The 27,930-nt window shown below is 43.4% G+C and overlaps 2 protein-coding genes across 5 annotated transcripts in view; both read left to right on the forward strand.

Moving 5' to 3' along the window:
• The first annotated feature begins 1,755 nt into the window (after positions 1 to 1,755).
• Positions 1,756 to 10,047, forward strand: LOC133973605 (echinoderm microtubule-associated protein-like 1). 2 transcript variants are annotated; one of them, XM_062411569.1, is made up of 7 exons: positions 1,756 to 2,011; positions 5,952 to 6,152; positions 6,939 to 7,068; positions 7,837 to 7,932; positions 8,636 to 8,679; positions 8,888 to 8,914; positions 9,172 to 10,047. In XM_062411569.1, the coding sequence occupies exons 1-7, from the start codon at positions 1,849 to 1,851 to the stop codon at positions 9,444 to 9,446; spliced, it is 936 nt and encodes a 311-aa protein (XP_062267553.1). In that variant the 5' UTR covers positions 1,756 to 1,848; the 3' UTR covers positions 9,447 to 10,047. The 2 variants fall into 2 exon arrangements, with proteins under 2 accessions (XP_062267553.1, XP_062267555.1); XM_062411571.1 differs by lacking the exon at positions 1,756 to 2,011 and adding an exon at positions 4,840 to 5,117.
• A 3,248-nt stretch (positions 10,048 to 13,295) lies between these two features.
• The window catches only part of evlb (Enah/Vasp-like b), a 42,050-nt gene continuing 27,415 nt past the window's right edge, over positions 13,296 to 27,930 (forward strand). For 2 of the 3 annotated variants that reach the window (XM_062411208.1, XM_062411209.1), the window contains exon 1: positions 26,197 to 26,846. In XM_062411208.1, the coding sequence (XP_062267192.1) occupies positions 26,752 to 26,846 (95 nt within the window). In that variant the 5' untranslated portion in view covers positions 26,197 to 26,751. Of the gene's footprint in view, positions 13,755 to 26,196; positions 26,847 to 27,930 lie in introns of those variants that run through there. The other variant, XM_062411210.1, reaches the window with a different exon arrangement.

The following is a 27,930-nucleotide window of genomic DNA, read 5'->3' on the forward strand; positions in this document are numbered from 1 at the left end:
CTAAATAGTTCCACCTCAGCATTTACCTAATTACCAACAGGAAGTGTGAGGAGAAGACAGACCAAATATGAAAACCGAGGGGGAAAACATGAGAATGAGAGGAACAGGAAGTTTACACACAGCATGTCCTGTATACGTTTGATCACGGTTATCATCTTTTATCTGCAGATTTTTATGAAACACCAGGAAAATAATAATAGTGAAAAGTAAATTTGAGTTTTTTTACATTACAGGAAACAAATTAAATTCCTCTATGGGGACGAGGAGGCGCTGACTGATCAGCAAAGAGAAGCATCTGTTGGCGAAAGAATCGGAGCAGCGAATGCAAAATAGACAGAAAAACAGCTTACACCGGGGGAGACCCGACACAATCACCTAACTGGCTTTTCATCTGCTCCTGTTGTCTTTCTCTGTCGGTCTAATTACCACGTCCGGCTTATTGTCCTCCTGATGACTGTAATTAATCAAGTTGTGCTCCCTAATCTCTGAATCTCATCATCCTTACAGTGCACCAGGGCTGGACACGCCGGATGGTAGCCTGATGTAAGCTCTTCAGGGTGGTGTAATTGTGTGCTCGGCTGCAACTTTGTGTGCAACAGCAAATTGCATGGTCCCACCCTGCTGTGTGTGTGTGTTTTTGTCGGGAGTGTGTGTGTTTTCTCAGCGCACAGGTCAGTGTTATTGTTACTCGTTGCTCTCCTCGAAGCAGGAGCTGCTTGTTTGCTGACAGCGGTGTTATGTAACTTATCTTTCAGGAAGTTATTTTGAGGTCTTAATTGTCAAAGTCTTTGCCCTGTCCAAGGGCTCCTGACCCCCGTCTACATGCTCTACAAATATAGATGGATTATCAAATAGGACTACAAGGAACATGAACCCCTGAGGCCCTAACATCCTAACCATGACGACCACAGCTTCTGTATAAAGACACACAAAATTACTGAAAGGACACAAACTGAGATATAGAGAGATGAAGAAATGGTAATGAAGCATAGCATAATAAACCATGAAGATTTACAAAATGTAAACAACAATACACAACATTACCATTGAGATACAGGACATAATAAGTAAGGAAGCAAAATTACCAAAGAGGCAAAAAAATGACAGTGGTTCAAAATGACAGAAATGGAATAAACTACAAAGAAGAGACCATAGGTATTCAAAACGACCCAAGAGACACAAAATACATGACAAAGACAAAAAAGACAAAAAACGGTCTCAAACGTGACAAAAAGGGACAAATAACTACCCAAAAAGCACAAAAGGACCCCAAAGAGAAAGAAAAAAATGTCCACAAAATAAGTATAAAGAGAGAAAAGACTTTCTACAAAAATATAAAAACTGACAAAAAGAGGCACAAAATGACTACAGAGTCAAAAAGGACAAAAAGGGGCAATAAATGATCACAAAGTTACAAAACAGGACACAAAACTACAACAAGACACAAACGCCAACAAATGATTACATTGTTGGCAGGTTGTTGTATCTCTTTCAGGCTCAGTGGTCCTGTAGTGGAGGGATGGGGGGGGGGGGCCTTTAACCCGTCTGATCCCAGGGGCCTGTTTTCTCATTATCCATCCATGTGCACAAGAGACACACAGCACAGCACAGATCCCTTAGCCTTGTCCTGAGCTTCAGATGGCTTACAGGCCCTTAATCTGTCCCCTGAGTGACATCACCCTCTCCCTGCACAGCGGGGGAGAGAGAGAGAGGGAGGGAGGGAAAAGGAGAGGTGGTGTCCACCGGTGGTTTAGGGAAGGTGAATTATCTCAGCAGTGAAGCGTACAAGACTTAGCAGGAGCCTGAGGCTCACTCACTCAGGCAGATCGACGGAGTGTGTCAGGGACCATGGCGGCGGGCACAGCGGTGGAGGGGGACTCACTCATGGAGGAGCTGGTGGACCAGGGCCTGGGGATGGAGGAGACAGATCACGGCCTGCTGAGGAGGCCCTCGCTGAAGGAGAGCTACAACAGCGACTCACTGCTGGCTCCGGACACCGACTTCATGACAGGTACAAGGCCGAGGGGCATTATTTATTTACTTGTTTCTATTTGTTTTGTTATTTTTTTTACCTTTGTTTGTCAGCACTTTGTAACACTGTTTAGGAAAGTGCAAACAATTACAGTTTATTATTGTTATGATGGTGATGAATATTTACATTTATTAGAAGATTTATTAACTATATAAAATACTATATAAGTTTGTTAGATTTGGTGTGAGGTACTCAAAGCATTGATAAGTTACGCTTCAAAAGTTTAATTACCCAAAAACCTGATACTATAAAACATTTTGTATAGTTCTCTATATGAATGTATAACCATCCGTGGGTTGCACACTTCTGAACAGATTCATTTATGTTGCTTAAGCTTTGTCAGCAGAAAAAAACTCAACGGATCTAAGTTATATTGTCACTGGCAGCTCTTGCGTCACTGGCGGCCCGACACACAGAGCTGTTCAGATGTATTCAGGGAGCTTATACAGCATAAACTGTTTTATCAGATGAAATAAACACTTACAGTGACATGCAAATGAAATCTCAGATGCACACATGGTGCTAAAGTTGGGCCATTTTGGAGATTACATCTCTACTAGAACCTGTCTGACTTTCCTCTGCTTCACTTTATTCAAATGAAATTTGGCCGCCATTAAATTGAGATGTTTTGCAATAGGTTACTAAAGGTTTGGGGAGGCAAATGAATAATTTCACAAGGGACATTCGTTCTAAAATTTAATAGAAATCAGACATGAAATCTTTAATTTATGTTGCATTTCGTCTTCATTTTCTCTGACCTTGCAACACATATACTGATACTACTGATATTAGTATACTTAATATAGAGCCTGTGGTTGCAGAGATTTACTCTGTTGGTTTTGGGTATGTTATTTTCAAGAAATAGGCAGATTTTGAGGGGTTGGTGAGTTAAAAATAAATGAAACTCAAACATTCCATGACAGGTGAGTCTTGGAGGAATATATATGCCATTAACACAGTGACTCACACAGCACGAAAAAACCTCAGGCTGACAATTTATTGTACAAACCCGGGTTTAATTGAGATCACGGAAGTCACAACCTCCCGAAATGCATTGGCTGTAAATCCATCTGTCTTCACCGCCGCTTTTTAACAGCGGCACTGAACAGGCAGGTTAAATTAAGCTGCAGTCCTGCATACCTGTGTGATGCATCACACGCGGCGCACTCGGTGTGTGGGTGTGTGGAATGTGGCTCGGCCGAGGAGATTTTAGGGGGGTACTGCCTCCTGTGGCCCCGGGGATATTAGTATCAGTAGACTAATAAGTGAAGGATTGCTCCTGCCCACGTGGCCTGTGTGTGTCACCGTGCAGGGTTGTGCTGATGTGAGCAGACAGATGCTGCGTCCTCTTTCAAGAAACACCATCTGTGAGCGGAGAATAAAACACTCCACTGTTTCTCTGCGATGTATTTTCATTTTAGCCAACATGTATAACAGGCTAATGGTGTTTTTGAGGCTGCTGCTGAGGCCCTGACTCTCGTGCACGTGTGTGAATGTGAGTGTGTGAGTCACAGGCACAGAAATAGACTCATGTGTGTGTCCGTGTTAAAATGTTGCATAGGGGTATCTGGGGAGCCTGCCTTCCCTTTGTGTAGCATGAGTTAGTGCAGTGATTGAGCTTTGGGCTGCTAATTCCCTTTTACAGCAGCGGGATTATGTGCTATTCTAATCCCAATCCCATATGGGGTGTGTGGAGGTGGCACGAGGATGATGTCACGGCCAGGACAAGAGGAGACACAGAAAAATCACAGGTCTACACGATCACAACTCTCAATGAGAGACAGATTACAGCCGCATGCTCCGTAGATTAGAGCCCCAGTCCACAGCAGATCATCATATCTCCACAGTTTAATAGAGGGAATAGAGGGAGGGAGGATGAATCAGTTTGAACACCAGAGAACATGCATTTGGAGACGTAAAAAGTGGCTATTTCGAGATATAATAATGGTTGTGGTTTGCGATACGTTTTGACTTATAGTTATTTTAGATACTTTACATTTATTCATCATTTATCCATTACACAACCATTTATTTCAACCACAGACTGTTTATAAAGATGGACGACTTCACGGCTCCCCAAAGATGAAGCCAAAGCATCTCCATCGCCTCCTGGTGGCTGGCTTGAGTGTAGGTCATACAGACCTGCCTCTCCCATGTTAGCCGATGCAACCTAGACTAAATAAAAAAAAAAAGAACACATCTAATAAAGTGTTGATGTTTTCTATTATTTGGGGTAGTTCTTATCACACAGCTGATATTGACTAGCTAGGTTTTGGTTTCAACCATATATTCATCACTTTCATAGAAATAACCTGCACCTGCGTTTTTCTTTCTGCTTCATCTTCACTGTGACGCGTTGTCGACTCTGTGTCACTTTGGCTGAACAAGATGTTTACAACAGCACGTCACAAGAACAGGCCACAACATAGGTTTATTACTGCTTCCTCTCTGTGTCTCACTCTGACATGGGATTTGTGTGAGGGGGCGGGGTCAAAGAGGCTCAGTCTGAGGGATTATCGTCATAGTCGGAACTCACACAAACACACACACCCCCACACACAGAAGTACACACAAACACACGTGCAAAGACAATTTAGCCTGAATTGGACGACTGCTGAGTTTTTAAGCATTATCAGCCCCACCCCCCACCTTTTACACAAGGCACACACCCTGAGCAGAGGAGCTTTAAGCCCTGTCATACACATCACTGCGTCCAGAGTGTATGAGGCGACCACTGAGGAAATGTGAGAGGATCAAATCATCAGTCACCTCATCTCCTGCGGCAGATGTCTTGGATGCTGTAAACAGAGGCGGGTGAAAGACCAGAAAGGCAGATCTCTTTGTGTGTGTGGGTGTGTGTGTGTGACATACGCGGCGCAACGGAGATGAGATCTTAGTGGACACAGGCAAGTGGATCAAAATCAGATGGAGGCCTATCTGAGCGGGGCCAGAGGAGGAAAGAGAGTGTGCTCGCGAGAGGAGAGGAAGAGGAGGAAGACGTCTGGGGCAGTGGCAGCAGTGGTGGAAGGCCCGTCCGGCCAGCAGAGGACCCCTGACCCCTCACAGACTTCCAGAGTCTCCCATGGTATCACCCTCTGAACTATTGTTTCTGTCGCTGGTGATGATCGATGCGTGTAAAAAGAGAAACTACATCGGGGTACTGAGTGTTTTGCATATATGCCTTTGTTTACACGCTGCTGTGTGATGACACTGTGGATGATCTGCTGTGTCCAGCTGTGCTGTGACCTCATTAACACGATTTCTGCTACACGAACAGAAGATGCTTAAGAGCTTATTCCTTTCTCTGATTATTCCTTTTCATATTTTGTTCACACAAGAGCGTTTATGGTATGGTAGCATTTCATCCGGCGGATAATGCCTGAACCAATATTTGGCTTAGAGGAAAAAGTAATATTCTTGTGTTTTATTATATTCCTTCACAAGATTACAGGTTTTAAAAGAGCAGACAGCGAAACAGGGGCAGGGGATTACTTTAATTCCAAGCTCAAGATTTTCTCGTACCAAACCATGGTGTGGTTTCCCTATGAGTCACTTGCATATTCATTTCTTTCTTGGCAACTTTCCCTTCATGTGTGTGTAACCATCACACTCTGCAGTTGGTTTACAGGGTCTTTCCTGTTTTGTTTTGTGAGCACTCATTGTTTTGCTCTGTGAAATCTGTTAATTGAAATATACTGAGAGATGATTTGGACGCAGGTAATGGATGAGTCACCCTCTTTAACCCTGTTATCAGTTATGTAATATCATTGAAAAGCTTTGTCCTGGTTCAAACATGTGACGCAATCTATCCATCTATCTATCTATCCATCCCTCAACTTTCCTTCCTTCCTTCCTTCTTTTTTTCTTTCCTTTCTACCGACCGACCTATCTAACATGCTGTTTTCTCTTTTTCCTCCAGATGACCGCAGCTCTGCAGCCAGTGGTCTGGATGTGGCTGACCGACTGACCTACCTGGAGCAGAGGATGCAGATGCAGGAAGACGAGATCCAGCTGTTGAAGATGGCGCTGTCTGACGTCCTCAAGAGGCTCAACATCTCTGAGGAGCACCAGGCTGCTGCCGCCGCCGCCACTGCAGGCAGGAGGGCGCCGGGTGGTAAAGGTGAGCCAAGATCTGTGTGTGGATGATTGTCTGCATCCGTGTTTTGTGTCGATGTGGACAGCTTCTTTTTTTTTTTTATTTTGTAGACCTGTACTGTTTATTTGGAGGACATTGATTTTTTTTAATGGGTCGTTGTTGTTTTTATCAAAAGAATTAGTTAAAGCGGTGACGCTCATTGTTTTGCAAGTGCATCCACCTGAATGAGAGCAAAGTCACTCAGCGTGATTGGATAATCACAATTACTTTAGTTGTCTGTGTATCATCCCCCACAGACATGATGTTTTCAGTGTACACAAATACAGAAACAAGAAATAAGTTACAGTAAAATATTTGTTTTTAAACTATTTGTGCAGTGTTTTTAAATCGGAAGGATCTGACTGATTGCATTTATACCTACAACAGACCACTTACTGGGAAAGAATCCAGAAGATTACATTAGCTTCTTGTATTGTTCTTATTCACATGCTTCATATGTATGTATAGAAACATGTGTATACAATCCAATTCCAATTATTTCAAATTCCAAAATGGGTCTAATTTGTTCAGTCGACAAACAGAGCAGCAACAACAATCCCTACAAACATACGATTTAACCATGGAATTACAACCTTTAACAAGCTAAAATAATAATAACAACAATAATAATAATAATACAATTCATTTGTAGAGCACTTTTCAGAATCTACATCGCAAGGGGATTTACATTGGCAGAAGAGTGAAACAGACTATTCATAAGATCATCACAATACACATTCATCACCCGACATGTTGTATGTTCCCCCACAGCCAGGCCAGTCTCTCTGGCTCTGCCCACCAGGCATCCCATGGTCTCCACAAGTTCTGCCTCCCTGAAGAAGAGCTCCACGCTGCCCTCCAGCTCCACAGCCAGGAACTACAGCCCCACACCACCTCGCAGGTTAAACATCCCTGCACAGTGTCCTACCATGAGGCTGTGATAGGATCTAATGAGACTCTCTCCTATCCAAACAGAAGTTCATGTTGTTTATGTTAATCTATTTTCTAATCACTATTACTGAGGGATATCTTTAAAAAATATACGTTATCTTTATCAGGATTTGCACAGTAAAAATACAAAAATATTAAAATGTACGATTGATTTCATGTGGGAAAAATAATCCCATTGGCATTCATCTCATCCCCGTCACACACACAACAATGAAGAAGCTTTTGTGTACACTCTTAATGTAAAGCTGTTAAATGAAGCAGCTCACACTTCAGCTTCTCCAGCTTCACCCTCATCACCTCATCCAGGATTGATTCTCAATAATTATTCCAACACTCGCCTTTATTTCAAAGCAATAAAGCAGCAAACCATTTATGGCACCACTCTTCCTCTCAATTACCTTTGGAATGATACCGTCATTACATCGCATTAGCCAGGGAGTGTGATGGCTTCTCTCTGTGGAGCCTGAACGTGCCGCTGCTGCTGGGATATCTGGGGAACGCTGATATGATTGCACAGAGAGTTAAATCTCCATCCACTTAAAAATGTCCATCCAGTGTTAAGACGTGGAGGCGGGGAGGTGTCGTCATCACTGCTGATGACGACTGACTCACTCCACTCTCTTATTCTCTCCATTTCTTCCTTTCCCTATATATAGAGAGAATGTGTATATTTATATACAGAGCCATGTTCTTACAGTGCTCGTTCCTTTCCTTCCAGTGGTGTGAAGAGCCCAGCAGGGAGTGTGAAGGACAGCCCATGTAAGACGCCCAAATCACGGCCCTCGTCTGCAGCCTCCTCATGTAAAAAGGAATGGTGAGAAGCTCTTCTTTGCATAGTAAAACGTATATGTCCAGTAAAAATAAAACTGCCTGTTATCTTCTGTCTATTAAGCTAACTGGTGTTTCAGGATATGGTCTCACCATCTTAAAATCCTTCATTGTATCTTCCTGATCCATGTACATCAATTTTCTATTGATTTTGGGGCAGCTTAGTTATTCCTTACTGATCAGGTTCCAATCAATTATCTAAAATAAATCATGGTTATTTACAAACCCAAGATCCTACTGTGTGTAAGATGAGGATTCATTCTTCGGAACTGTAGATGTTTTCCTTTCTTCTAGTGTGTTAAAGAGGTTTTTTTTTTGTGTGTGTAGAAACTCTGCAGTCTTTCAAGTCTTGAAATGAAGCACCTAAAATGCAATATTATGAAAGACTGGGCTTTATCGGGAGGGGGCCTCAAAGAGAGACAGGAACTCAAAACATGCGTTTCAGACAGAGGCTGAAAAGAGGAGCTGCAGCAACGGACAGTTTGAGGATGTGTTTCCTGAACATTAGAGCCTGTAAACCTTTTCAAGTAATAAGTTAAAATTATTAACATGAACATGTTGTCCTTATCTGTTTGAACGGATGCTTTCATGCGGGACCTTGTTACAATTTGATGCATTTCACCTGTTCAATCTTTTTCAGATTTACAGACACTCAGTATTCCTGTCTCTCTCTCTCTTTCTCATTATAGCAGCGGCAGCAGCAGCAAGACTAAGGAGGATGCAGTAAGTGCAGGTAAGAGAGAAACCGTCTCTTGTTCTCTGCAGTTGATTCTTATTTTTATATTCCCTCCTGTAACTGGCAGCATGCAGCCTCATAACAGGAATGTGAAACAGCTGCCGATCGAGCCTCAATAGAGGAGATGAGTGGAGACATAAGAACAAAGGAAGTCTGGAATTGCTGCATGTAAACTAATGTATTGTTTTCTATTATTTTGGTGCAGGAACCAGACGTGTGACACAGTGCAAAGGTAGCCTTCGCCCCTGACAATACAGGAAATCATCTATAACATCATGTAAAATTGAGACATTGTTTTTGAGTTGTTATTTTATGCTCGTCCCTCATTTTTCTCACATCTCACCATGACTTGCGTGTCCTCCCTCTCCCCTGCGCCCTTACTTTCACGTCTTTTTTTGTGTTACCCCATCTCTATCTGCCCTCACACCTCCCCTCCTCTCCGGTCTCTTCACTCACCACCTCCTCACCTCATTTCACCACTTCACTTAGTGACTATGCAGATCTATCTGAGCCCCCAAGCAAGAAAGACTGGATCTTCTGAGACCACCAAGACGGCGTCCAAGGTGCCCGGAGGCAGCGGGCCCCCTGCGACGCCTGGAAACCCCCAGGCGAGGGGGGGCGGCAAGACGGAGAAGAGGAGGTCTGCCCCGTCCTTGACCCTGAACCTGCAGAAGACTACGACCAGCCAGAGCACGCACCAGGACACTTCCAGCCACAAGAGCCCCATGAAGTCACCCAGCCAGTACTTTCAGATTTGTTACTGAGGAGAGAGGATGGAGATAGAATTACTCCAACTTTTTCATTAAGTTTACGCATAATAATTATTTAAGGTCTCAATTGACCATGTGAACAGAAACTGCAAGTGAAGACTTGATTCTAATCTTGCAAAAACAAGACGTTGAGTTCAAATTGATAATAATTACATTCTGATATCTACAGTACAGCATCGCCACACATTCCCAGTAACAAGTCTGATTAATGAAATGAGTCACTACAGGGTTGTATGGCATTAATATATATATTCATATTTAATTTCAGGGTAGTGTGAAAACTTTAAGGAGCACTGTGTAGTTTCTGTTTCTCGCATGTTAGTTCCTGCAACTTGTTTCAGTGTTTCTGTGTTCAAGTCTTCACTTTGTCTGACTGTACTGATGTTTCTTTATCTGTAGTCCTCTTTGAGCACTGACTGTGTGATGTAAGAGGGAATCTGTGTGTGTGTGTGTGTGAGTGTGTGTGAGTGTGTGGTTGTGTCTCCCTACCTGCTTGCTGTGATATATCAGTTTTGTAGTCAATGTTAAATCTTACCTTCACCTAAAATGCTCCTAGTTCAGTAAAAAACAATAAACAACTGTGTTCTGATCACAAGTGGGATGACTTTGCTTTATGCTGTCTGCTGCTATGTCTGTGTGTGTGTGTGTGTGTTTTCTCTGTGTGTGTGTGTGTGTGTGTATGTGTTTGTTTCTACAGTATGTGAAGGGTTGCCAGTATAAGTTGGCAGAAGCTGTTACCCTATACCCTACCCCTCACCCTAACCTGAATGCCAGGGAAGGTTCTAGAAAATGTCTGAAGCAACTGACTCAGACATGTGCATTGTCACATACAGCCCCTTCTCAGGAAGCTGTCCGGCCTTAAGTGACTTAAGTGTCTGCAGCTTTAATGGAAAGTCCTGGCAGAGTTACGTCCAATCAGCCCTTCTCTGAAGAGCTGTCTTTGACAACGGGACTGCAGGGCACACAGCGAATGAGCGCTGGGATTAACAGAAAACTGATGAAAGCCGTGTCATATGCCACAACCTTTTATTTTGGATAAACAGTCCAATAAAGACAAGGCCAATAGAGCTGTGAGCCGCACACTTTCCACTGCCGCTGAGAATCCAACTATCACAAGACGATTCTTAGAGGAGCTGGATAAAGCTCAGGTCAACAACTAAAGGTGCAGTCAAAATTGCTCTTGCATCTTGTGCACACTGTTCGTCATTCACATTAATGCTGAGGGTCCTGGTGATGTTCCAGGGATGAATTCTGCCTCACAGTGGGTGAGCAGCCTTTAATTCAGACCATTCAGAATCAGTTTAGCCTCATTTGGAGATATAACAGTCAAAGCCATCACTGTGACCTTTCAAAAACACGTGTGAGTTGTAATAAAGTGAGTAAACTCCTTGTGTGCCCACCCTCAGCGCCCTCCTGTGGAGATTAAAGCCGCCCACACACACTGGGGTACAGTAACAATAAAAGGTAACATCATGTGGTTGTTAACAGAGGCTCCAGATTTCACTGAATAAAAAGAAAGTTCTCTTAAAACAAGGGCTGAACTTTTTATGATCACAAACCCAGTGTGTGGCCTCAAATATTTTCCTAAGTCACCGCAAGAACCACAGGGGAAATTCTTGTTGCTCGTTGGAAACTAGGAGGACCTCTGCTGGTGAGAAGGAACAATTGCAGCTACAGGTTGGCTTGAAGTTTAGCCTTAGCCTGTGTTTGAAGTTAAGATGTAGAAGAAAAATTGTTTTCAGAGTTTAGGTACAGTTTAAAACATTAATCTGTAGTTAACAACAAAACAAAAACAAAAAAATGTATCAAAAAAATTGTTTAAAACCTTTTCTTGTGTCAGCTTTATATGAAGGTACAAGAAAAGCGTATTCCACTTTCATGACCTACATCTGAATCCCAGAGTGATACAATCCAGTACAATCAGCAATATTCTTCTTGTAAATACTGATGAATAACCAGGATTCCCCTAAATGATGAAAGTACAAAATGGAGAGGCATCACTGAAAAAAGAGAATATCACCCAAAAGACAAATGTTGATGTAATAACTGATGTAAAAATTAGGAAAAATCTAATTTAGTGTTTTATTATTTGTATAGCACCAACTAGCATATATTCCCGATGCACTTTACATAGTCAATACGAAAAACCTAAATCCAAGCATAAAAATAAAAAATGTTTTAGATCCATTATGTACAATACGTACAGAGCACGTTCTGTTCAAAAGTAAAATTTATTTCCCAAATTTTTTTTTCAAAACTCTTTTCATGAGCAGCTGATTTATAGAAAATATTACCTTTTAAATAGTACAATGTCCAGCTAAACACGTTGTTGGTAGATAAATAGTAATGCATTCATGTATAGTCTTCTTAGGAAGACGTCTTTAGACCTGAGGACAATGGTTATTTATGTGACCTTTGACCCTAAAGTCCATTTCCAGTCTTAACTTCATTTTTAACCGATGACAGAAAACAGGAAATTCGATCACAATGTCAAACCATTATATATATCACATGATTTAAAACATTTTAATCGCAGATGGGACATGCAGTTAAGAAGTGAATCTGTACGTGCATCATTTTAAACACTCAACACTAATAGAGAAAACCACAGAGGCACTTTAAGACCTGAATGAAGAAATCCATAGATTTGTTTTCCAGCAGGAGAGCGAGAGCAGAGTTACGTCTGCCCTCCATTTGAGGAAACAGCAGCTGGCAGACGCAGACGCGCACAGATGTTAAAGCTGGTCGGGCCAGCCTGTCGCCAGGTGTGTGTGCTCCATACATTCTCTCATTTTATATCAGGCTGTTACTCTGTACTACAGCATGTAGTAATGTAGAATGGGCTCAGCCATCATTCTGATTCATCGTTCAGAGAGTTACGGAGAGAGGTTAGAAATCCCAGAATTTAGAAGTGATGACAAAGAAGGAGATATCATAGGTGTCTTATAACACGTATTTGTGTTGCATGGTGTTCGTAAGTGTGCGAGTATTATGGAAACATTACACTTACACACACCATAGTCTGTATAAAAAGTTTTCATTTACTATGTACATGAACTTTTTAGTTTGTACAATGTCCAGCCCACTAGCGACAGAGAAGTTTTGGCTTCACTTTTTTGGGGAGCCGTGTAATGGATAAATGGTTGAAAGAGTTAACTTAAGTCCATGTAGAAGATCTATATCACACTTCAACTCAAGGGATAAGCTAACATTATACATGTCAAAGAAACCAAGGGGCATAGAAACTTTCTAACTCTGTCCGACTTCAGCCCTGTTGAGCTGGTGACGCGACTCACGGACAGACTCTGAAGGCCAGATGTCTCATTTTGGTTCAGCCTCTGAAAACCACCACGAAGACCACTTCCTTTGTGGGCCGCGTAGACCGCATGATCCGAATGATACACACACACACTGACTAAATAACTAACCCTGATTCTAACACTAACCCTCAAAGAGCCCATTGAAAAAGTGAGGTCAATGTGTCCTCACTTTCCAGAAAGGTCCTCTCTCTGTCCGGTCTATGCTAAGAATGGTGCTCACAAATAAATTAGTACAGGAACACACACACACACACACACACACAATCACACACACACACACACACACACACTTGATATTCCCATGAAACTCTATTTTTCTGTAGTTAAACTTTTCCTCAGATTTTGTTATGCTTGTTATTTTCATTTTCTATTAAAGTTCCTCTCTAAATGAATCAGTGTGCGTTTGCTTTTTATACCTGCCTGCGCGGTTGCTGCACCACCACCGGGGGCGCATTCGTGCAGCAGAACCAGCACATGAATATTTCAGCAGCCTCTCTCTCTCTTGCTCTCTCGCTCTCGCTCAATCTCTCTCTCTCTATCTATCGCCCTCTCGCTCTCTCTCCATCCAGCCTCCCAGTGGTTGGAGTGAGGAAAAAGATGGCACCTCACATTGAGCCGCTGTCACCACACTCACCGCCCGGCTCCTCGTCCCTCGGACAGCGGCGTGCAGCTCTCTGAAATGGCCTGAGCCAGCAGCCTCCTCCTGACGCAGCCCGGAGAAAAACACTCTTTCTTTCTTTTTGTAACAGGACAGACCTGAATCACTGTGGCCATCCGTGCAGCCTTGATTCCTCCACACCCTGTCGCCTTGTTTCCACCCTCAACATCTGCGCGTCCAGGCTCCGCTCGTTTTTTTTCTACCAGCCGCAACATCTGGATCATTGCTCTCCTTTTTTTAAAACAGCTGGAGCTGGACTGAAGGGCACAGCACTGAGCGGAGAGACCACACGTCTCATCCACACGGATAGCAGGGGAAGATGAGGTAAGCAAGCACAAGCATGCGTTATGTGCTCTCCGGCTGCAGCGCAGGAAAGGAGCAGAGATTGCACTGCGCATTATTCTGAGGGGATATTAGCGGAGCCGAGATAAGCCCAAAGATTCCTGTTCGCAGACGTACTGTTCGTTTTACTGACGCAGCTTCGTGCAGAGGCCTGTGATGTGATGTGATGTGATGTGATGTGGCAGCGCTGCACAAAAGGTGTGTGACACGAACACGCGCGGCTCGGGTCACCTGTTGGGAGACACACACACAGAGAGCTTTAATAGATCTGTATGAGGAGCGTACATGTGCGCAGACACGGAGCGAGCATCATCACTCCAGCTCTCATCCCTGACTCCAGCGCCGTGATGTGTCACGTGGAGGTTTGTCAGCAGAAAAGTGGGGGTGTTGTCATGGAAACCAGACTGCGCGCATCCCAATTGATAAATACGGTTAGACATAATTGATCGCGACATAGATCTGGTCCTTTGATTCAACTGAATCGCACGTGGTTGTTATTATCAACACACCTCGGTCCGAGCACGCACACTTTGCGAAGCCGAAAACCCCGCACGCTCATGAAGGCACGTTCGCACACACCTTCCCGGCTTTGGCCCAATCGGCTGAGAGGAATCATCACAGCATCCAGACACAGCCCTCTCAGTGGGGGTGTAAGCGCCGGGTTGAGTGGCTGACTCCCGGAGCCTATCAGCTGAGGTGTTACTGGCAGGGCACACAGGCCTGCAGCCAATCAGAGGCGAGACTGCTGCTGCACAGCGTGGGTGGGGAACTGGGTTTTTGGCACTGCAGTCAAGTCAGCCGACACTCGCATCTCTGTGGTCAAATCAGCCGACACAGAAATTCTCCTGCACTCAGATACTGACACTTATGGTAAACGCATCCAAACCGCCTAGAAAGGGGACGGCAACGGAGTACTCGAAGTTAGAGAAAGAACACATGTGGGCCTACGTCCGGTTTTCAAAATAAACTGTTGACATGGAGCCTCTACAAAATGCATAATTGAAAAATGATTTCTTGGATTTAAATTCACAAGAAGTATATATTGTCTTACCTGTGTCATTTTTATGAATAGCATTTTGACAATATCAATTATGAGATTTTACAAAGTAAAAATCACACATTTTAAGCTTCAAGTAGGTTATTTCTTGATACTTCAAATTACTGTTAAAAAATACAGTACCTTGTGAACAATAAGTTCGGAGAGAGACTGATATGCCCTCTCTGACTTCCTACATTCTGAAGATCAAACATTTTTACTGTATAGATTTGGAGATTTTTCAAAGTAAAGTCCAACATGTGAACAATCAAATCAGTTCATTTCTGATTATTTCAAAGTTCTATAAAAACACTTTGCTCAATAAGTTCGGAATGAGACTCATATGCCTGTGTTCGGGACCTCTCTGACTACCTACATACTGAAGATCAAACAATTTTACCGTATAGATTAAGAGATTTTTCAAAGCAATCCTAATCTATACAGTAATTTTACAATTTGTACGCTTTGGATGCGTTTACCACAAATGTCTGTGTCGGCTGATTTGACCACAGAGACGCGAGTGTCGGCTGGCTTGACCGCATTTTTTTGGCACATGTTCACCACGAACAGGAGGAAGCCTGGGCTCTGTCTAATTACTGCTGGCACTGAAATCTGTGTTGATCAGTGTGTGTGTGTGTGTGTGTGTGTGTGTGTGTGTGTGTGTGTGTGTGTGTGTGTGTGTGCGTGTGTGTGTGTGTGCCCCAAGGTCAGAGTGGGATTTTGACCAAAGGTTAGTGGTGGTTTTATCAGTCAACACCTTCACAACATTCAATCTCTCTGTGCTGGTTCCATCTCTGTCTTCTAAGCCCTTTTTATACTAATGGTACCAAACACTCTTAAACGAGCTTACGGCCTTTTAGCAAAGCTTCATATAATGATGTATGTTAATATTGTAGCCTGATATGCGGAAGATGGCAAATTGGACCAAAATACCCAATGACTCTTTTCCATTTAGGCTACAACAGATTAACAGACATTGCAGAGACAGTAACAGTTGCACCAGTGCACGTCAATCAAACAAACATTTTAAGATCTATATTATGTTTATTTTTTTATTAATTATTATGATAATATATTCCTGCCCTAATGTTGTGAGATCTTCAAACTTCTCTGAATTTACAATCTTTATTACAACTAGTTGCCGTCAAATCTTAATTTTTAACCTGTAAACCAGTGTTTTGAAAGTTGCGATATAAATAAGTTTATAACTGTTATTGTCCAGCTGTAAACACCTCGGTGAATGGCATTGCACCATTTCTAAGTGTTTGACAACCCCCGAAAAGGAGTTCAATAGTATGTACAACAACATTTTTAGGTGCCCAATGTCAACAGCTTTTTTTACGAGTACATATTATTCTGTCACTTGGCCAAAAAAACACTCAGTCCAAGTGTATTGTTCAGCAGCTTCATACCTGCATTATTTAAGGAACTAAACCATATAAGTCATCATCAACACATACTGAAACGCAAAGATGTTCAACTGTGGAGTCTGGGTTTTTATCTAAACTACTCTGGAAAGCTGTCCGCTGCTGTTTTCTCTGTCAGCCGCTGCAACACATTTTAATTTGTGATGAGCAGCTCTGTGCTTTGCGAGGTGCTCTGTAGGTGGCAACATAGACTGTGACTCAGCCCACAACATCCACCACTTCATAGTTTGTTGCAGCTCAGCTGGATGCAACTGAGTGTGGGTGTGTCGCTCCCGATGTTTGGGGAATTTAAAATGTGCAGAAATGAGCGAGTAAACTGGTTCTGACGATTGTGTGTGAGGGTGCCCAGCAGCTGGTTGTGTGTCTGTGTGTGTGTGTGTGCGTGTGTGTGTGTGTGTGTGTGTGTGTGTGTGTGTGTGTGCGTGTGTGTGTGTGGGGGGGTTTGTGTAGCTGCCAGTCTCCTGCTATAGTATGCAGTGGGACATGATGACCTGATGTTATGTGCTGTGATCTAATGAGTATTGACCTCAGTGCTGTGAGTTGCTGTCCTATCATACATTAATCAAGGTCACATGCACTGACTGGAGTATCAAGACAAGGAGACTGAGCTGTTACCTCCACCATAGGATTCTGCTTCTGTTAGGTTTTTAGCATCATTACACATTAAACAAGTACTTGACACATTACCAAAAAAATTGGTGTAAGGATGGGTAAAGGAAGAACCCATAAAGTTATTGTGTGGATTCCGATCAGGTGATGGATCCTAGAATAGTTTTTTCACTTTGTTTAATTTTGTGAGATTGCTTTTCCACCCAAACATTTTTGTGATCAGGCACTTTTAAGGAACTGATATCTATGAGTGTGACATTTTGTGCAGTTTAGTTAGATTTAAAGGGAGTGTTGGGCAGAGGTATGCTCTCTTAGTGCTATTCTAGTTTGAAGTGTTTTTAAAGGACACAGTTCATTGATAGTTTTTTCAGTTTTCGATAAGAGAACTTCTTTGTATCCGTGTGTAACTGTAAAACCTAGTGTTAAGGAAACAATGATGTCCCAGGTTACTTTTCACCTGTCCAATGTTTTCCTGTGTAAGGAACAACAAAAATTGTGGCTATAAAATGCTTCATTCCACATTTGGTTAGAACTGCTATGTCTTACTAAGTTTACAGCTAAATTTAGCATCACATTACCAACATTACATTTACATCACCTACTGGTCTGTAATATATGTATGTAATAAACATATATAAATATATATATATTGAAAAATATAATAACAAAAACCAATAGTACAGCATAAACTATGTATAAACCTCAAAAGTACATATAAATTCAAAGAAAATACCATCAGACATTTTTAGAAATAATTAATAAAGTTAGTTACAAATGCTACACTTTTGTAAATAAATGCTGTTCTTTTATATTCAGTTGAATTCTCTTTGTTTTTGCAGAATAGTCTTCTGTTGTTTAAACTGATCTAATCCTATTTGTGCTTCTCTTCTGGTTTTCAGTCCCATACAGTCAACAGCAGCCTGTTGCTGGGTCTGTTTCCCATTTGTCAAGATTACTTTTATCTGTGTGAATTACCTCCAGCTGGGAGGAGGTGGAAGGTGATGTCGGTCTCTGGGGGAAAATCCTGAGATGGTGATCCCACAGTTGGTGGCTCTTGTCTGGGATTTATGTTGACGGGTTGATATACCCCAACTTGATGGAGCCTGTCTGTTTGATTGCTCTGCTTGAGGCTGATCATTTTATCTTCCCAGCGTCCATCTCCACCAGCTCATTCTCGCTCCCACTTATTGATTAATAGGCTGTTAAACTCCTGGTCTGACACAATGGCTGCTCTTGGATTTATGATCATTGACTTGTTTGCTGCTTTTTGTTCATAATACAGTCGACTCTCGACTTCTCAGCTGCTCAGTTACAGACCTGATACCTCAGCAGTCTCTTAGTGAACACAAAAATCTGAAATTGATCACTGGACAAAACAGTTCAGCTGTTTTGCCTTTATATTCCATGCGACCTGTTATTGATCCCATTTGAATAGATTATAATATCTGGAGACTGTGGTGATCTAGTGCCACCACCAGGTCACAATTTAAATGTTTCTAAATCCTTTGGTTTATGACTAAAAACCTACAAAACGCTTTCAAAGTAACTGAGTAAGGTGAACTTGCTGAAAGTCCTTTCATTTTGTGCATGATTTGTTGCTTTTTCTATGTTTTGTTTCATTGCCCTTTGAATATTTTGGGGATAGGCAAACTGAAGACTAAACATTTTGCTTTGAGTAACTGTGAACGCATGCTAACACCCTCTCACAATGTTTAAGAAAGTGACATTTTCAGAAAAGAAAAGAAAGCTAATTTATTGTTAATGTCAATCGCCCCACTGCTCTGGCTGGATCAACTGTAACTCAGCTTTACTCCCCACAAACCATTTTCTCTCTTTTTTTTCAGTAAACTTCTTTTTTTGGTTTCAGTTTCTTAAATACGACTCTTGTTTCTCAAAACTTCTGTTTTAAAGGGGAAAAGTTATTTTCCATCTGATTATTTCTGTTATACTTTCTAAAACGAAAAATCTTGCTTTCCTCTACTTTGTTTTCTCACTGATACGACTGATTCAATTAAAAGTCAACATATTAAAAAGAAATCATTCATGACATCTTAATAATTATCCACTTTTTTTAAGTGAGGGGCTTTTAGATTTGTTTGCTTGTGACTGACAAACCTCTTTCGCGGAGTCCGACCACAGGATTGATGTGTGGTCCCGTCTGCAGCCCGAACCTTGCCTATGGTGGCCACCTCCTCCATTTGCGTGGACTGGAGTGTTTCATTATGCTGTGAAAGTGCGGTGCTGCCTCAATCGATCCCTCATCATCAGTGTGGCCTGATGGGTATTGACAGGCGCAGTTGGTGGTATGTGTGTGACCCATATGAATAGCAGCATTAGTTGTAGCTGTTCGCTGTCATGATGCAGGACAAGGGTGAACCCGTAGAGGTGAAGTCAGTTGAACCCTCGTTGCTCATTTGTACCAACCTGAAGTTACACAAATGCACTGTAGGTGTGTTTAAGAAGCTTCGGAGAGGTTGATGGTGTGAGAGGGCAATGTGCATTTACATACAACCAATAGGGAGTGCATCTGGTGCCTGACCTACATTAAATCATGTAAATGTCATGGTCAATGTCCGCTGTATCAGTGAGGTTGGATTCCTGTCTGTGTATAATTCTCAGTGCACAGCTGTGTGCTTTGTAGTTTTACAGGTGCAAGTTCTCCACGCAACCCTCATCAGCACTTTTCAACCTTGAAGTCCAGGTATTTTCAGGCTCCAGACAATGTTGGAAATTCTGATTCATTTCTGAACCCCAGAAATTAGTCCCTCGACTTTCTTATCACCACACAGCCCTTTTTAATAAAAAGTTTACGGCTCGAAAAACAAGTCCAACATCAGTTTTCTACAAGCCTTCCAACCCATTAAAGCACCATCTGGGGAATAGTTAAAGCTGCTATAATAAATATTTTTGAATGGCGGTGTATGTGAAAGAGCTCCTCAGACTCTCTACAGAGTGATTTATCATGTATTTTAACGACAACTTTACTTTTCTGGTTCACCGCTGCCATTAGCGTTGTTCCCAGAGACTACAACTTTGACAAACCCACCACACACTACCTGTATGTAGCAGCTGAAGAGCCAGATATTACAGAGGAGGTGGAGACCAAAACAGAGTTAAAAGAGAATGACCATGTCACTCTGTGTATGTTTGCTAACAACTTTGTTTGCTAGCGACTTCACTCTAAAAAGAGACAATATGTCAGTGCCTAATAAATGTATGATTGTGTAGGTATGAAATGTGAAGGTGATTGCCATTTTGAAAAATATTGACTGACACTGGATTGATCATTGGTCGTGCTTTTAAATGCATAAAAGTGGATGAGATAATAGTTGGTTAGATCATTTGATGGTTGAGATGGTCTGCTTGCACTAACGCTCCGTCCACACTAATGCAGATATTTTGTGAAACAAAGCCTCTCATCCACATGCACAGTATTTAAAATCACTAAAACGGAGTCTCTTTCACCTTCAGCTTCCAAAGGGCAGATTACTTTGTGTATGCCCACTGTGGCTTTGTGAAATGAGCATCAACAGAAACAACAACAACAATGGCGGCTATATCCCTGTTTCTGAACGTTTGGTGAGCACTACTAAGTTTGCGTCTGCATTTAACATCATTGCACCACATTATAAGGATAGTAAGGTGTGAAGTAGTTCTGCAAGGGCTAAGTTACACTTTTAGACGACAATGATTGATGTAAACTTACATTTTTCAGTCCGTTTCAAACAATTACCAACATTTACTGCTGATTATTTACTAGTATATACTGAATATATTTAATGCCATTAAAAGTAACTACCTTGAGAAAGAAACAAAATATCGCCCGGATTAAGGTTTTATGTAAATAATGACAATGTTTTTTGTAAAGGCACAATTTTGAAGTTAATATTGGGACTCTATCTGCAGAGATGGAATTGACTAAATCTGGCTGCCATGTTTGCTTAAAACATGTTCAACCTTTTTTAGGATCATTTGTGGGCAATTCACAGTACTTCAATAATGTCAGGGAGGTTTGTTAAATACTGACAACTGTGAAACTAATGTGAGGCTTTGGAGAGAAGTGCCGTCCTGTGCTTCCATTACCCATCATCCACCACTTTCCAATTTTGTGCGGAACAACAACAAAGCCCTTTGGGGACGAGATATAATCCAGAAGGCAGACTTCGGATTTTCAAGTACATAAACACAAGGTTGAGTCTTTCTACTAAAAGCTGCATCGAGCTGTGATGTTTTTATTGCCCGCCATCAATTCCACATTCATGTTGCACTCGAGTGCTGAATCGTAAACCGCGTTTCATGAGAGAGATTTTGTTAATGGGGCAGAAACAAGAATGCACAGACATCTGTGATAGTAAACAGTGGAAGTTCATCGGTGGCAGCTTTAGTTCCCCTGCTTGCTCAGGGAAAATTGATGCCCCTCCAGTGACTTGTGTATATTCGCATGATGCAGGGGCTGTAGCCGACAAACTGTGTGAGTCATAACAGCCGCTTTCGTCATAATGCAGAGCGACGTACACAACGTAAAATGGAGAAGGATGCTGCACACGATGATACATGCAGATTCAGGTGTGAGGTCACATGTCTCGTCTCTGTCGTGAATCTGTGTAATAACACAGTGCATTCTGGGTGACAATAGTGTGGATTGTGAGTCATAATTATGCACAACGAGGCCTCAGGAGGCAGAGTGATGTGTGTGTGCGAGTGTGCGAGTGTGTGTGTGTGTGTGTGTGTGTGCGTGCGTGCGTGTGTGTGTGTGTGTGTGTGTGTGTGTGTGCGTGTGTGTGTGTGTGTGTTTTTGTGTTTGTATGTGTGCGTTTCTGTGTGTTTTTGTGGGTGCATGTTTAAGAGGGAGAGAGATGAGCAAATCTTTGTGAATGAGAGAGAGGGAAATCACTCCCTCTTCCTTTTCACTCTCCCTTCCCCCTCTCTATTTCTCCTGCCTGCTCCCATTGGTGTGCTGCGTAATTAAAGTGAATGGCTCATGTGAGTCAGACTGTGTGTATGTGTGTGTGTGCATACTTCATGTGTGTTTGTGCATTTGTTTGCAGCTGAAATTCAATCCTCAGGCCCGAGAGGAGCAGTGAGTGTGAATTAACTGAGAGGACAGGAAGCATCAGAGGTCTTCAAACTCCTCTCTGTCACACCTCTCACACTCGTTTATCCCATTTTCTGTCTTTCTCTCCCCCCTCACTTGACCCCTTATAGCGTGACTGCATACAGGTGGATTGTGGGTGTTTGCGGGGATGAAGGGAGCGAGGAGTCAGATTGGATTATACGGAAGAGCATGTGACTGGATAGCCAGGACGACATACAGTGTAATCTGAAAGTATTTGGACAGTGACACATTTTTTGTTGTTGTTTTGGCTCCGAACTGGAGGCATTGGATTAGAAATGAAACATTGACAACAAGGTCAAAGTGCCAGGCCTCAGCTTTAATTTACCCAGTGAGGAATCATCGCTGAGCCAAGACAGTTGTGCATCTTGACACTGAAGCAGAGCAGAGTGCTAAAATGTAAAGAATTGGTCTGATGTTAGTAATGAGGTGGGAGCACAGTTTTTTGCAGACACCTGCCAAGTGGAAAGAAACTTCTGTTATCAGGAGCCCTAATGCTTTGAAATGAAACACTCTCATTGGGTAGTTTGGGTACTGCTACAGTCAAAACCGTCTTAAGCTGGGGCCTAACGGTCTTCATATGAAAACTCATTTAAATTTACGATATCAAGATTTTTATTTGCATCTGCACTCAGATATGAGTTCCTTAAATATGCATGATTTCTTTCCTCAATATCCATGTATGAGTCTCTGCAAAACTCTGATGAATATGTCAAAAAGATGCCCCAAATCTTCACTGAAATGTAATATGTTGTTCCCTGACACCATACCACACCCTTCCAACATTTTTTCTGGAAATCCGTCCAGTAATTTTTGTGTCACCTCACTGAAAAACTAACCAACAAATAGACAGAGGTGACAATACTTCCTTGTGACATTACTTTTGCATCTTCTGAAGTGTCCATATGTTCATTCTTAGATTCTGCATCATCTGTGAGGTCAAACCTGAGCTGTTGGTTATATGACTGTGCTTCAATGACACATACTCAAAGCGTACCCTGCTACAAAATAAAAGTTTGTTTACACTGCACGCATTTATTAAAAGTGACAGCCCAGCCGCTCTCAGCAAAGCACATGTTTAATTCAACTACCACCTGAAGGAGCTGGGATTCAAATGTCTCAGCATCACAGCCTGTAGCTACTTGTGTGCACACGTTTCCTTAATCTGGTGCCACTACTCCCTACAACGTTCTCTCTATCCTTCAGCTCAGGTCAGTACCTTGGATTGCAGAAGATTCACAGATAAGGCAATGACAATATGCACATACATTATGCAGTATTGCACAACAAAACTAAACTTTGGCTAATGAACCAAAGTTTATTACCAGTCTCCCCCATTCTATCGTGTACCCCATGCCTCACAGCATCTCTCACACATGCTTTTCTTTCTATAGTTTTGTGGCCTCTCATCGAATGAAGTTTCTTATTTGGATTTAAATATTTAAGTGAAGTTTTTTATTTAAAACGGTTCAGTTGTTTGATTTCAACTTCCAATTTGAGATTGTCAAACGTAATTTTGTGTTTTTTCTTTCTTTTTGAGGGAAAGTATTGTTTGTGACATCGTTTAGGCACCGGAAAAATCCCAAATATACCAAACCCTACTCACAACTGCAGAAAGACACACACACACACACACACACACACACACACACACACACACACAAACACACACATAAACACTACAGCAGTTAATCTTAATAATGAAATTAATTACTGGATGTCATCAGGAACGGGAACACCTGGACCTGTCCTGCTGTGATTGGTGGAAATGTGCTCTGTGTAAAAGCTGTAGTTGGTGTGAACAGAGGTGTGAGTCTCCGAGGATTATAACACATGCTGCTGCTGAGGTCTAACCTGCCGCACACACAGGAAATGCTGGGGGATGGGTGCCCTGTCTGTGCAAGTGGAGGCTGTAATGTCCTCTCTCCCCTCCTGTTTCTCTCTCCATCTTTTTCCCCCTTCCTCTGCTTCCCTCCCCCCACGTTCTTGCCCTCCGCCGGACTGACTCTCTCTCTCCCGCTGTCTCTCCATCCAGCTTATCTCCATCCCACTCAGGCGTTTAACTCCCTCTACCTGTCTGTCTGTCCCTCCATCTGTCTGCTCTATCCTCTTCCGCTGACTCCCCTCCATCATCCGTTTGTTGTAAAATGATTCTCACTCTCTCTCACTCCATCTGTGACCCCTGATCTGTCAGTCTGCTGCTTTTTTCCTTCCTCCTCTTGTTTTCTGTTCCTACACTGCTCAGATAAAGAATCTCACACTGTCTATTGTGACGACTAGAATGAAACTCTTTCTTTCGAGGGAGAGGGATGAATGACTTGAAGAGGATTTAGTGTCGGCTTGCAGTCTTTCGCTGCCTTTTCAAGTGGAGAAGAGGTTGATGCATTAGCTACAATAAATGTTGCTGCTTGGTGAGTGTCCTCAGTCAGTTAGGAGTGGCAGAGAAAAGGCAAGTGTCCATGGCGTGCTGCAGTTTAACTGGGAAAGAGTGTCATCTATTGATTTTACAATCCTGTGAACAATCTCCGCGGACGCACTCTGGCCTCTGTAAATAGTTCATGTGGCTCATAAATCCAGCGTAAATCCCACAAAATAATCACTTGTGGCAAAAGCTTTCCACTTTAACAGAAGATTCTGTCGTCCGTTTCGCTTTGGTGAGTCATTTTTCAGAAAACAAGACGAAAAGCAACCAGTGCCGACTAAACTACCTGAATGCGGCCACAGGTTCTCCTTCATGTTTGGAAGAGGAGGGTGAGATGAGGGGTATTAAGCTGCAAACATGCAAGCCTGCCGCTAGGTGTCCCTTAATCCCACACACTGAACCTTTAACATGTCTCTTGCAAGCCTCTGAATTTGCCTGAGCAACTCTTTAAATCTGTGCAAGAATTAGCTGAGCTTACACGATGCCTCGTTCCATTGAGAGACGCTGCATGATGCAACTTGGTGCAAGCAGACTTTAGAAACCTGAGTTAGATGAGTTTTTCCACGGTCTGACAGATCTGTGAGCGGATATCACACAGATATTAGAGGATGAACAAGGATGACATTTTATTGGCGCGAAGATTCGTGGCCAATCACCTCCACCGGAAGGCGAGTTACCTGCACCGAATCGCTGTCAAATTGCTGCGTCCACTTTCGTCCATGCTGATTAGAGAGCAAACCGTGCCAACCAACGCTTCTGCAGCTGTAGACCAATCAATACAATTGCCTGCCGGCGAAACACAGCAGGGCAGATGTGGGTGACGTGAGCAGGGCGAGCTGTACTAGAAAGAAACCCCTGGTGGGATATTTTCCTGGTATGTTGGAGGATGTACAGTAAATATGCAAAGGATTTTATTGGTTACTGGTAAGCTGAGAAGATTAGTGTTATGGCCGCACACCACTTATATCACATATAATCTACACGCATCTGGAAATAGAGGGATGCAGCAAGATAATATTACACACTCCGATTTGGCTGTTTATTGTGTGTCTGACCCACATCGCAAAGATTTTATTGAACTCAATTTCAAAGCTTGTGCTCATGAAAATGCATTTTCCTATAACTGTGTGTGGGCTTTGCATTCGTTATGTTTACAGCCAATCGAGCCACACGTTACTGGGTTTCAACAGAAGGAGGTTTCTCTCCACCTGTGTCCCTTTCTGTCAATTAATATCCAGTGAACTGTCTCCTCAGTTTGTGTGTTTGTGTATGTGTGTGTTTGTGTGTGTGTGTGTGTGTGCTGCATCCCAAGCTCCACCCGAGCTTGGCACGCCATCTCAAATCATAAGCGAGAAAAGACGGGAGCCATCAGATGAATTAAAATCTGTTGCTCCTCCTCCTCCTCGCCTCTCTTCCCTCTCGCCATGTGGGCTTACGCATTCCCGCCTCAGCCAATCCCGCCACCCGGAGAGTGGAGGAGAATAGGGAGAGGAGGAGGAGGAGGACAACGAAGAGAGGGGGAGAGATGGAGGAGGAGGAGGGAGGAGGGGCAGGACCAGCAGCCTCCGGGGCTGGCGGCCCATCGTTCTTGTCACAGCTGGGAGGGGAGAATGTGGGGAGGAGGAGGAGGAGGAGGGGGTGGGGAGGGAGGAGGTAATCCAATGAGACACAGAGAGGAGAGGCAGCGCGAGGGCAACGCCTCACAGCACCGGGAATCTCTCTCTATCTCCATCTCTCTCTCTCTCTCGTTCCCCCCCTCCTCTGTCTCTGAAGCGTAAAAACCAAAGGACTCTCATCTCCCATTCACTCTCCTCTGTTTGTCGCTGCTGAGGGCTGCTGAAGCCTCTCTTTCTCCCTAACAGTTCACATTCCTACTCCATTTTCAGCTAATTTTGCTTCTCCAACCACGAAAGGATGAATTAGTGACTGGAAAAAAAAACTGGATTATTTTTGGGGTTTCTCCTGGTGCTTGAGGAGGCATCATCTGTTTTTTTACTCGGTGTCATCTTTGTTCTTTTGCTCCCAGCTGCTGAGTGTACAGTGGCTGCTAGTGGGGAAATAGGTTAGTGTGTCTGCTGGGTGCCAGGCAGCAGAGGTGATTGAATGTTTTGTGCACGGACGAGACGAAAGAGGAGGGGGATGCCTTCCCGGCGGTAGCGTTTTTTTGTAGCCCTGTGACCATTCAGGGAGAAGGATGCTCTCACCGAACTCTCACCTTTAGTGGAAGTAACTGTGACGGAATCGAGGGAGACGAAGCAATAAAAAGACACAGGACTGACACAACTGTCACAGACATTTCTTTTCATTGTTTTTGAAGTCGTGGAGCGGGGCTGACCGGTGTGTCTGCTGCTGTGTGTGTGTGTGTGGACACCATGGACATCAACCTTCAGTCTCACAGATTTTACTTCCCCCAGATCTACTGTGCTGAACCGGGGGCTCAGCCGCAGCTCGCTGAGTTCACAGTCAGGTAAGCTTCCGGGGGGGGGGGGGGGGGGGCTCATTAATGTCTCTATCAGCTGAGTGGCCTTATAGATCCACTGTACATGTGGCTATAAAGCATCATGGTCGTCGGACAGCTCCCCAGCTGCTGCTGCATATACAACGTTCCAGTGTACGATGAGTGCTGCTGTGAGCGGCTGGTTGCCCTTGCAGGGGGATGGGGCTGCATGCTAATATGTCAGCTCGCTGTGCAGAAAAGTGTAAAGCTCCTGGGGAAAGCAGAGCATATTGATGGCATATAGAGGAGCTTGCCAAGTTCGGACAGAGGGGGTGACAGTGCTGCAGCTGTGTTTAATTTGCGAACTGGGGACCTGCGGCCGCTCTGGCCCGCTCGTTTGCCGCCACTGTAGCTCTTTTGTTCTCTGTGTTTGGGTCTCTCTCTGTTTCCTCCTCTACAGTCAACGCAGGAAGTGCTCAGGGTGGAACCGTTGCATCCCAAGCTGACGCCTGCCGTCATCGTGGCACAGCTCTCAAAGACGCATGCCCAGAAATGCAACAGCTTCCCCGCTCTTTGTCTTGCGGAGATGTGATTGTGCGGGATGTAGCTGTTGCATTCAGGCATGCAAGGAGTCAGAGCTGATGCTGTGTGACAACCACACAAGAACATTTTTGTCGTTTCTCTTCAGTGAAGCGTGCATTATTATTTTTGCAGAGTGTCCTTGCATCCATTCCCATCCTTCCACCCATATCTGCATCCACAGCCCTACACTTCCTTCTAATCCGCTGTGTGATACAGTTGACGATTCCTCCACTAACAGCTCTGATTAGTGCAGCTTTAAGGGACTCAGCCGGAGTTGTGCGCCACTAAGCAGCTTCAGTTGGGGCCGGTGCTCCAGGGCTGGAGCAGCTTTATGGGGCTACAGCGAGTCACTATCACGGCCTGGCCGGGCTCCCCAGTGGCGCTACAGGAGTCTGAAGGCGTTCCCAGCAGGGCGCCACCATGGGAAAGAAAGGGAAAGAATAGAACCCAGTGAAAGTAACCGTGGGCCCAATTTTCTAAGTACCTGTGATACAAAAGCATTGGAAAATGGAATAGAGCTGTGACTATACGC

This window comes from Platichthys flesus, chromosome 18 (genome assembly GCF_949316205.1).
Source record: "Platichthys flesus chromosome 18, fPlaFle2.1, whole genome shotgun sequence".
Classification (NCBI taxonomy): Eukaryota; Metazoa; Chordata; class Actinopteri; order Pleuronectiformes; family Pleuronectidae; genus Platichthys; species Platichthys flesus.

Coding starts and splice junctions, on each gene's coding strand:
- LOC133973605 (XM_062411569.1), top strand. CDS start 1,849: ATGGCGGCGGGCACAGCGGTGGAGGGGGACTCACTCATGGAGGAGCTG. Junction 2,012..5,951: donor GGACACCGACTTCATGACAG/GTACAAGGCCGA, acceptor TTTTTCCTCCAG/ATGACCGCAGCTCTGCAGCC. Junction 7,933..8,635: donor TCCTCATGTAAAAAGGAATG/GTGAGAAGCTCT, acceptor TTCTCATTATAG/CAGCGGCAGCAGCAGCAAGA.